At 52.3% G+C, this 10,893-nt stretch overlaps 2 protein-coding genes across 3 annotated transcripts; one reads left to right on the top strand and one right to left on the bottom strand.

Moving 5' to 3' along the window:
- The first annotated feature begins 1,185 nt into the window (after positions 1 to 1,185).
- On the top strand, positions 1,186 to 8,364 carry LOC123148019 (putative pentatricopeptide repeat-containing protein At2g02150). 2 transcript variants are annotated; one of them, XM_044567372.1, is made up of 5 exons: positions 1,186 to 3,419; positions 3,506 to 3,718; positions 3,879 to 3,942; positions 7,079 to 7,315; positions 7,497 to 8,364. In XM_044567372.1, exon 1 carries the CDS (start codon positions 1,293 to 1,295, stop codon positions 3,393 to 3,395), a length of 2,103 nt encoding a protein of 700 aa, XP_044423307.1. In that variant the 5' UTR covers positions 1,186 to 1,292; the 3' UTR covers positions 3,396 to 3,419; positions 3,506 to 3,718; positions 3,879 to 3,942; positions 7,079 to 7,315; positions 7,497 to 8,364. The 2 variants fall into 2 exon arrangements, with proteins under 2 accessions (XP_044423307.1, XP_044423306.1); XM_044567371.1 differs by having other exon boundaries at positions 7,079 to 8,364.
- A 356-nt stretch (positions 8,365 to 8,720) lies between these two features.
- Positions 8,721 to 10,596, bottom strand: LOC123148020 (cytochrome P450 711A1). Its single transcript, XM_044567373.1, has one exon. It carries the CDS (start codon positions 10,452 to 10,454, stop codon positions 8,898 to 8,900), a length of 1,557 nt encoding a protein of 518 aa, XP_044423308.1. The 5' UTR covers positions 10,455 to 10,596; the 3' UTR covers positions 8,721 to 8,897.
- Between the last annotated feature and the right edge of the window lie 297 nt (positions 10,597 to 10,893).

Here is a 10,893-nt window from a genome sequence, read left to right on the forward strand (position 1 = left end):
TTTCTTCTCCCACTCCACCGATGGCAAGAATAATAGATAGTGGGAGATAACTATTTAGTAAGTATATAATATAACATACTCCTATACCATACACACGTAACAAAGCAAGCAAGTCCCTTAGTCACATGTTTTGATGAAAAATTGTGAAAATTATAATTTCGTATAAAAACACACAAGTGAAATAGAAAATCCAAGTCAGTTCACATTTCAGTCCGTTAAATGTTCAAACCACGAACACCCAAACATCACGCCCCTGGAGAACACCAAGAGTACCTCCTACAACAATCAAAGTCAGACGTCTAAGCACCTTTCCTCCTCCACAAGAAAAGACCTTAGCCTTTTCTTTGCCTCCCGTCGGCGCCGCGCTGGTCCGCCCCATCTCCGATGGCCTTTGGCCATGGAGGTGCGGAGGATCTCGCCCCCCCCTCGGCGGGATGGACCCCATTCCCGTTCTTGTTAGATTAGGCGTCTTTGTTGGGGCTATGTGGCGGCGGTGATTTAATGTCTCCTACATTCCATCCCCGCCCCAATGGTGCGTCTAGCCTCATCGGAGGGCTCGTGAAGGTGTGTCTACATCGGATCCTGCAGGATTTGACCAGTGCTGGTCTTTGGTAGATCTGTTTGGATCCGGTCTTCGTTTGGGTGTTTACAGGTTTGATCCTTCTGATCTGCGTCTTTATTCATCAACGATGGTTGTTGCTCTGGTGTGTTGGTCCTATGAGGACTTAGCACGACGACTTCCCGACTGTCTACTACAACAAGGTTTGCCTAGCTCCGGTGAGGGAGCAGCGATGATGGTGGCGCGCCTTCGGTTCGCTCCAGTGCTTGTAGTCGTCGTTAGGTGGTCCATGGACCCGGTTGTAATTTGTATTACTTCTAGTGTTCTTTGTACTGCCAAGATTCAAGATGAATGAAGTTTCTCCCTAAAAAATAGAGTCACGACGTAGTCATAATTCACAATTCTAAAAGTACTGAAAAAAGATTGCGTTTTGTCTGTTTAAAATGTCCCATTTTGTTTTTTTTACAATTGTTTGAAGATCCAGATGCTTTCCATTTCAACATATGTGGAACTGGTATTTGTATCCATGTTTCCCTAGTTGGCTCCGGTTCTTGTTTGAATTGGATCCGAACTGGCGAAATCCAGCGCACAACAGTCCACAAAGTATAAGCGAAAGGCCCCAAATGAAGCGCAACTCAAAACCTCACTAAACCCTACTACGATACCTCCTCGGCCCCCCTCTCCTCCATGGCCTGATTCTTTCTGCCTCACCGCCGCCGGAGGCGGTCAAACGATGCTACCCCTCCCCCTGCGCCGCCACTTCCTCTCCTTCTACTCTCGCCGGAACCCTAGCTTCATCCCCTTCTCTATCCGCGCCACCGCCATCTCCACCCTCCCAACCGACTCCTCCTCCTCCTCCTCCTCCGCCGCCGCCGCCACTCCAATCTCCGACCGCCTCCGCCTCCTCCAGTCGCTCCAAGCCGTCCCCGCCAACCTCCTCCTCTCTCATCCCCTCCCCTCCTCCGCCCACCTCTGCATCGCGGCCCACCTCCTCGCCCGCGCCCGCCTCTTCCCCCATTCCCGCAGCCTCCTCTCCCGCCTTCTCGCCCCCGGTCACCGGCCCCACCTCGCCGCCTCCCTCGTCGACCTCCTCCATCGCGCGGCTCTCGCACTGGGGCCTCGCCGCAGCGCCCTGCCCTCCGTCGTCGACACCCTCCTCTCCCTCCTCGCCGACCGCGGCTTCCTCGACGGCGCCGTTCTCGCCCTTGGCCGTGTGCGGGAGCTGCGGGTGCCCCCTAACACCCGCACCTGCAACCACATCCTCCTCCGCCTAGCCCGTGAGCGCCGCGGTGCGCTCGTCCGGCGGCTATTTGAGCAGGTGCCTGCCCCCAACGTGTTCACGTTCAACATCGTGATCGATTTCCTGTGCAAGGAAGGGGAGCTCGCTGAGGCGAGAGCATTGTTCTCGAGGATGAAGGCAATAGGTTGCCCACCAGATGTTGTCACATACAATTCGCTCATTGATGGGTGTGGCAAATGCGGGGAGTTGGAAGAGGTGGAGCAGCTCGTCGGGGAGATGAGGGGGTGTGGATGCACACCAGATGTTGTGACATACAATGCATTAGTCAACTGCTTTTGCAAGTTTTGGAGGATGGAAAGGGCATACAGCTACTTTGCTGAGATGAAGAGGGAAGGAGTGATAGCAAATGTAAGGACTTATAGCACCTTTGTAGATGCGTTCTGCAAGGAGGGGATGGTAAGGGAGGCTATGAAGCTGTTTGCGCAAATGAGGATCAGGGGGATGGCACCGAATGAGGTGACATATACATGTTTGGTTGATGGGACCTTTAAGGCAGGTAAGCTTGATGATGCCTTTGTTTTGATTGATGAAATGGTGCAGCAAGGTGTGCCATTGAATGTGGTCACATATACTGTGCAAGTTGATGGACTTTGTAAAGAGGGGAAGGTTGCAGAAGCGGAGGATGTTTTTAGGCTGATGGAGAAAGCTGGCGTCAGAGCCAACGAGTTGTTGTACACCACACTAATTCATGGGCATTTTGTGAATAAAAATAGTGAGAGAGCGCTGGATTTGTTGAGTGAGATGAAGGATAAAGGGATGGAGCTTGATGTTTCGCTTTATGGTGCCCTCATTTGGGGACTCTGTAATCTTCAGAAGGTGGATGAGGCTAAGAGTTTGTTAAATAAAATGGATGAATGTGGTCTGAAACCCAATAATATCATCTATACGAATATAATGGATGCCTGCTTTAAAGAAGGAAAAGAGTCAGAGGCCATTGCCCTGTTCCACAAGATGCAGGATTCCGGGTTCCAGCCTAATGTTGTGACATATTCTGCATTGGTTGATGGTTTGTGCAAATCAGGATCAGTTGATGAGGCAGTCTCACATTTTAACAAAATGAGAGACCTAGGGTTAGAGCCTAATGTACATACTTACACCGCTTTAATTGATGGTTTGTGCAAGAGTGGGTGCTTAACCAAGGCTGTGGGGTTGTTGGATGAAATGGTTGACAAGGGTTTGTCTTTGGACAAAGTTGTGTATACATCTCTTATGGATGGGTACCTGAAGCAGGGAAATCTTCAGGATGCCTTTGCACTCAAGGCCGAGATGATCAATAGTGGTTTGCAGCTAGATCTCTATGGGTACACTTGTTTTCTATGGGGATTTTGTAATTTAAATATGATGCAAGAAGCTAGAGAAGTTCTTTCAGAAATGATTGGAAATGGTATTACTCCTGATACGGTAATTTACAACTGTCTGATAAGCAAATACATGAAATTGGGGAATATTGAGGAGGCAGCTAGTCTTCAGAATGAAATGGAAAGTGTGCTACCCTCTTTTACAAATGGTGATACTGCTCCTGGTTCTGATGGTTAAACTTGAGCATCTGCTTGTGAGCAGGTAGGAGTAAAATAAATAAATAAATAAACACCATCACTTCTGGAACTTTACTATAAGATGTTACTAACTTGTTACTTTCCATACAGCATAGCAGCAAAAGCCACTAAATTAAAACACCTCTCCTGGTTTTCTGACTGGGTTCAAACTAGTCAAGAAACTACATTTGATGCCAAATTTGAGAAGACATGCGAAAAATCCAATTATCTGGAAACAGGCCCCAACAGACAGAAAAATGACTCTGTTTCTCTATTAAGTTGGGAGAGTGAGAAGGAACTCCCAAATTTCGAAATGTTCCATAGGTAAGGTCTCAACGCATTTCTTACTTTCCAGTATATTATGTGCAAACACATTACTTTGTTGTGTATTTTTCCTTGGCCTCTCCATTTAGAAAGAATGATAGTCTTGTTTCTACCAATATATGCTAGACTGTATTTGATAAGATTTGTATTCGTGTTACAGATACCATCTGCCATGCTTCCACCAATATTGATGCCAATAACAGATCCATGAGCGGATAAACCAAGTAAGTTTTTGCATGCATTTCCTCTTGATTGAGTTTAATTATTCACAAGTTATTGGTCATTAGTTCCTACGTAGTTAGTACTGGAATAGTTTGGTATGTTCACTATGAATCAGTTGGTTCTTACTGGCATTAGAACACACACGTATCTTTCCGAGTTTTCTTTTTTGTTTTGATCTGACTTTCCTAGTTGTTCTAGTAATGGAACAAGCAAGCAAATGCCACTCTTACGACTGTTTTTTCCTTGCATGTTTCTTATAATCCACATCCTTACATTGAGCAATCATATTTTTACCTTTGTGACTAATCCTTCTAGAGATTAGTACGTGTGAGTAACAGGACAGTGCAAACTTATTACCATCACTTAGTTTCAGGGGCGGAGCTAGCATGGGGCTATGCCTAGGGCTAAGCTAGCTTGAGTGATGCACATTAGTGATTTTTTGTATTTTGTAAGCATTTACCAAGACTATTGTCACTGGACCTAGGGCTATAGCCCCATTTGCCCTAGCCTTGTCTCTACCTCTGCTTAGTTTGCAGGTCTTGTATAATACTCCTAGACGGAGCCTTATCCCCTCCTTCTACGTCAATCCTGTGAGGCATAGGGTGGAACCCAAGCGCGCTGCCGCCTACCTCCCCCTCTTCTCCCCTCCTCCCCCGCTACCGCCAGAGGGCGTGGCCGGGCGAAGCCTGGCCGGCGTCGGCGGCCGCGGGGCTTCCTTGTCTCCCCTCCCGGTGGATCTGGCGTGGGCCGGCGATCTAGATCGGGTTGTGGCGCTGATGGTGGCGTGTTCGTGGTACGACAGGCTGGGTGGTGGTGCGGCAGGCTGGTTGTGGCTGCGGGCTGCAAGCGGCGGGGGCGCCCTTCTCTTCTCTCCGGTGTCGCGGGTTGCGGACGGCTTGTACCGCGACCGGCTACCATTCCCGTCGCTGGTTACTAGTGGTGGTTTTGTGCGTCCGGTGTCCATTCCCTCGCTGCGCTTGGGCTGCACCGAAGGGCTGGACCTCTCCCAGCGGATGTCCACCGTTGAGGGATGTTTTCGTCGCCGGGAGGGCCATGGAATCATCCTTGCCCCCCGTCTGGTGGCGGTGCGCCATCGGGGAGCTCGTTCTTTGCCCGGCCGCCTACCTCCCCCTTTTCTTCCCTCGTTCTTTGCGTCGGCGGCTGAGGGACTTCCTTGTCTCCCCTCCCGGTGGATCTGGCACGGGCCGGCGCTCTGGATCGGGTTGTGGCGCTGGCCCACGGCACGGTGGTGCGCTGGCGTGTATGTGGTACGACGGGCTGGGTGGTGGCAATGGGCCGGGTGTGGCTGGGGGCTGCAAGTGGCGGGGGCGGTCTGCTCTTCTCTCCGGCGTCGCCGGCTGCGGCTTGGGCCGCGATTGGCTACTGTTGGCGTGGCTGGTTGTTGTTGTTGGTGGCGGCGGCGCTGTGGTGGTGTTGTGCGTCCAACGTCCATTCCCTCCCTGCGCTTGGGTGGGATGCACCGAAGGGTTGGACCTCTCCCAGCGGATGTCCACTGTTGAGGGATGTTTCCGTCATTGGGAGGGCCATGGAATCATCATTGCCTCCCGTCTGGTGGCGGTGCGCCATCGGGGAGCTCTCTCGTTCTTTGCCCGGCCGAGGCAAGGCAGAGCGATGGAGGCCAGATCTGGCCGGCCTAGGGGTGCGTGGACCTGGGGCAGTCCAGGGGCGGGAAAGAAGGTGCATTCCCACCCGTCTCTTTGGCCGTCATGGCTGCAAGCCTGGGTGGGGATGGAGTCAGAGCCTTGGTTGCCACGGCGGCCCTAAAGGTGGGAGCCGCGGTGCTCGTGGCTCGGGTGTGGGCGGCTTGGTGGTTAGTGTGCGACGGTTAGAGGCAATGGTGCGGCAGGCATTCTCATCGCTTGTTCTTCTACGTCTCGAAGACAAAGAGGGCTTGCCGGGTGAAAATCCGTTCTGGCTCCTCCAGTGGCTCCTCCAGGCCACAACGGCGTGGCCATGGTTCCTCTTTATCCTCCATGTTGCTCCGGGGGAAACCTTGATCCCTCGATCGAGCGGTGGTAGTGCTCCAATGTCGTGCCTTCCTGAAGGTGCCGCCTTGGAGTACTCGGTTTGTCGTGCATAACTTCGTCTCTTCGTGGTGACTTGCTCATGGTCGAAGCCTCTAAAGGCTTCAAGCGGTGCCCTCTTGATCCTACCCAAAGTTCAAAAAAGGGCTAGGCGTTAATTATGTGTTTGGGCACCTACTTGCGCTTTTCTAGCTTAGGCGTGATTAGGCTAAATTAGGCGCAATTAGGCGTTAGTACTGTAACATGAAGAAATAAGTTAGATGGGCTGGCCTAGCCCATTAAACCACAGGCCCATCTTCATATCCTCCTACTAAAGCTCTCGTCTGGTGCAGTTGATAGGAAATTTAGGTTTCCTCCTCACGCTGCCTCCCCCCCTCGTCCTCTGTCTTGCTGCAAGAGGCTGCCTCTCTCCCTCTTCCTCTGTCCCTCGCTGGAGAAGCTCGATCCCTCGCCGGAGAATCTCAATCCCTCGCTGGAGAAGCTCGATTTGTCGTCGGGACAGTTGAATCCCTCATCGGCGAGGATGAATCCTCACAGGGGAGGTCGAATCCTCGCCGGGGAGACAGATTTCTCGCCTGAGAAACATGATTCCTCGCCGGAGAGGCTGATTTCTCGCCGGAGGACCTTCCCGGCCGCTTTTTTGAGCGCCTAGGGCCAAAGCAAGGCGCTATGCCAACGCCCAGCGCTTAAGCACGCCTAGGCGAGCGCCTAATAACGCTTTTTTCAACAGTGATCCTACCTGTAGTTTGCTTGAAGTGGATGGAGGTAGTCTAGCTGTTCTTAAACACCCTTGTATCTTGCCTTGAGTGTGTGTGGTGTGGTGTCGTGTTGTCTGGGTTGGATTGTATATTGGTCGTTGCTTTATATATGAAGCGGGGCGCTAGCCTTTTTCGGTTGATCACTTAGTTTGCAATATTCCATCTTGGTGGAAAACACATCAGTGATTTTACAGCCACTGAGAATCTGGCACATTCTAAGCTGTTATCTGATTCGAGTCTCCTCATTGTTCTCTTATTTAAAACCACTAACAGTACAGGTCCTATTTAGCCAAGGAATCTATGATACTGGCATAACTGTTTGGTTGCTAATTCAGGTTTCGTGTGGCCATGAAGAACTCACCGTCATTTTGCCCAAACAACAGATGCCAGAGATTCATGAAGCGCAACACATGATATTTTCCTCATGTTGCTGCAGAAGTTTTGCATAAACCTAAGAGCAGTAGATGTTGCACCTCTTTTATCTCGTGCCATCTGTCGTTTTTAGCAGTGGGATTTCTTACTCATAGTCGAATAGTGGATAATGGGGTGAAGACAACATCGTATTCTTCCAGGTATTGACCTGCTGAATATTGTGAGTCCATACAATCTGATGCCTTCATGTCAGTCACCAGGTTCTGTCACACAGTAGTCAGGTCAAATTGTGCTCCAAGCACCTCTGCGATTACCTTCATGAGGTGATAGTTTTCTTTGTGGTCTATGCTGAAACACTGTTGATGTTGGTAACGTTCGCAGAAGAGAAGACATACTTTGAAGTATGGCAGGATGATTTGCATTCACTTGCTTCTGATGACATCACATGAGAAACATTGGAGACATAACTCTGTTTTGAAAACCAAGATTTGCCACTTGTACCTACTGCCATTCTTCAAAGTTCAGTATCATCAGGGATGCAGTGATCAACATGGCGTAGAATGAGTATTATGTTTACAAGCTAAGCCAGCAGAAATCTACGGGGAAAACATTGTAAGAGGGCTGCACTAACTGGTTCGTCTTGATGTTGGGCTTGGGCGTATTTGGCCTGATTAACTGGACGGAGCCCTTCCTGCCAAACATCAGGTGAGAAATTTACCAGTGGGTGTGTCCAGTTGTTGCTGCCTCTAGCAGTGCTCTCGAGTTTTCATTGGTCCCCTCTTGCCTAGGCTGTGATTGAGATGGAGTGCTGTTTTATGTTTATGATCCATTGCACACCTTATGGATACAACCTTCTGCTTGGCCAGCAAAGAGGTGGTACTTACAGTGAAAAGTGATAGGAGTCTCTCAGGTGATGGTGATCAAAGAACTGGAGATGATACAGATATCTGTTGGTTTGGTGGACAAGAATAAGATGGCTGGGCATTTTCTGGCCATCGTAACAATCATTATTTTGGTGGAGGCATGACGTATCGGAATCCTGCAAGGTGCAGAATATGCTGGAACTGTCCTTTTTCCTAGTCCAGCATCTCGCCTCAGACCCTCAAGTTAATTGGATACATTGAATAGCAGCCGTACACTACATGAAACACCTAAACAAAGGTTAAAATGGATAGGTTTATGTTTCTCTTTTGCACAGTTTTTGGTTCTTCAAACAGTGTTTATCTAACTATTGATTATTTTTTCCCAAGTGACCTTGCAATTTGGGCATTGAGTTTGTTTTATTGCTTATTTGTCGGCTCATTCACGATGTATGCACAATTCAGTATCATGATTTTTTGCCTAATATACCATTGATTGTTGAAGCCCCAAATCAGGCCTCTTGGCTGTTTACTGGTAATATACCCAATGTTTTCAAATAGTTTGGATTGGTTACCACATGTCACGTGGTGGAATATACACGACCTATGTTGTCGCCATGGTGACATGTTGTCTCAAGGGATTCTTTGTGTGTGATAACATAGATATTGAAGCACTACTAGTGTTATTATTCTTGAAGTGCGTTTCCTTTTTAGCTCTACCTGTTATAATCTCTCAAACAGTCAAGTTGCAACGTGATTGAATTTCTAACTTGTGACAGTTTGATTCCACACTGTCCTCGGTTGTTCCAGGAATAGCTTTTCTTGTACATATTCGAGCGGCAAAGCTGGGGCAACGCTGTCCATGATATACGCTGATTTTATGCCACATGGCTTCCGAGCAGCAGAACTCCTCGGAAGATCATCATCCATGGCCAAGCCTCTCGATGGCCCTGAGCTTGACGCCGTGCTTGAAGCCGAGCACGATCCCGAACTGGAACTCCGGCGGCGACTCCATCCGCGGCGACCGGCGGAAGACGTAGCGGCGGTAGAGGTGCACCATGGCCAGCTTCACCTCCTGCAGCGCGAACCGCTGCCCGACGCACGCCCGCGGGCCCAGCCCGAACGGCACGTGCGCGTACGGGTGCCGCCGCCGCTCCTCCTCGCACCCGACCTCGAACCGCTCCGGCCGGAACGCGCCGGGCTCCGGGAACTGCGCCGCGTCCCTCGCCAGCACCCCCGGCGCCAGCCACAGCCACGTGCCCTTCGGGAGCGCGTGCCCCCCGACCTCCACCCGCCGCGACGTCTCCCTCGCGACCAGCGGCGACACCGTGTAGAACCGCATCGCCTCCTTTATCACCTGGTCGAGGTAGGGGAAGTTGCGCTGGAGATCGTCGGCCGTCGGCGGCGTGGCGCCGGACCGGTCGACCTCGGCGAGCAGCTTGGCCTCGACCTCCGGGTGGCCGGCGACGAGGTACACGGCGGAGGCCAGCGTGAAGGACGTGGTGGCCGACCCGGCGAGGAGGTGCTCGTAGGTGAGCGCGCCCACGTACTCCGGCGTCAGCACCTCCCTCATCTTGTCGCCGCCGCCGTCCCGGGCGTTGAGCAGCGCCGACAGGAAGTCCCGCTGCCCTCTCCTCTTGTCGCGGTCGCGCTCCCTGCTCGCCACGATCTCCTCCACCCTCGCCCGCAGCCGCTCGTTGGTCCGCGCGATCCTCCGGTCCGCCGTCCCGGGGAGCCGCCGGAGAAGCCCTCGTGCCGGCCCCTGCAGCGCCGGCGCGACGAGGCCCAGCACGATGGAGAGGGACGCCGACAGGTCCATCTTGAGCGAGGTGGTGGAGTGGACGTGCTCGGCGATGAACTCCGCGGCCTCGCGTCCGCCGTGCTCGCGCGGCGCCGAGAGCGCGAAGTCCACGCCGAAGGCCGCCTGGCCGATGACGTCGGTGGCTAGCTTGAGGGCGAGGTCGGAGAAGTCGATGTCAACGTCGACGTTGCCGTTCAACTGTATGGTGTCGGCGGCGCGCTCGATGCAGCGTTGCATGGTGGGGACGAGTCCGGCGAGGTGCGACGGCTGGTAGAGCGAGATGATGGTGTTGCGCATGGCGGACCACCTCTCGTCCCTCGTGAAGAAGAGGCCCTTCTGGTGCAGAGCGGAGCCGGCGATCGGCGACGGCAGGCTCCGGTTGGGGATGCTCTTGAACTGCCGGACCCCGACCTCCTTGCACAGCTCCGGGTCGGCCACGATCACCAGAGGCTGCCTCCCCAGATGGAACCTGAAGACGGGGCCGTATTTCCTGGCGAGGGCGCCGAAGACGTCGGGGCCGTGGAGGGCGAGCAGCGGCAGGTGGCCGACGACCGGCAGCGCCGGAGGGCCCGGCACGCCGCGGACTCCCCAGTAGGGCGCGTAGAAGTAGAGCGCGAAGCCGAGGAGGCAGGACGCCAGCGTGGAGACGCACGGCAGCCATTCCCCTGCTTCCGCCATTGCTCTTCGAGCTCAGCTGGGGTGCTTGTGTGCTGGAGCTTGCACACTTGAGAAATGATGCATGCCGTGGATGGTTAATTGTAGCCGTCGGTGGTGCTGTGTGAGGTCGGAGGCAAAAGAAGAGATGGGATGGGTGGAACCTGTTGATGGGTGGAACTGACTGACGGCCATTGTCGCGCATGCTCCACATTCCTGTTTCTGCAAGTGGGGAGGAGGGCAGCAGAGGCTGAGTCATTTTTTCCTTTTGAGTTGGGGCTGAATCATCCTTGCCATGATATATATTGATATAAATCGATGAAAATGTCACCAGCCGTTCAAGGGAAGAATCGTGGAATCCAGTCATCTACTGCTTTTTGGACAGTTCTGTTCAACACACAGTAGGTTTTTTTCGTAACTCCTAAAAGAAAAGGAAAAAAAAAGAGCAGTTATGATACCCCAG

Source organism: Triticum aestivum, chromosome 7A, assembly GCF_018294505.1.
Source record: "Triticum aestivum cultivar Chinese Spring chromosome 7A, IWGSC CS RefSeq v2.1, whole genome shotgun sequence".
NCBI classification, from domain to species: Eukaryota; Viridiplantae; Streptophyta; class Magnoliopsida; order Poales; family Poaceae; genus Triticum; species Triticum aestivum.

Coding starts and splice junctions, on each gene's coding strand:
- LOC123148019 (XM_044567371.1), top strand. CDS start 1,293: ATGCTACCCCTCCCCCTGCGCCGCCACTTCCTCTCCTTCTACTCTCGC.
- LOC123148020 (XM_044567373.1), bottom strand. CDS start 10,454: ATGGCGGAAGCAGGGGAATGGCTGCCGTGCGTCTCCACGCTGGCGTCC.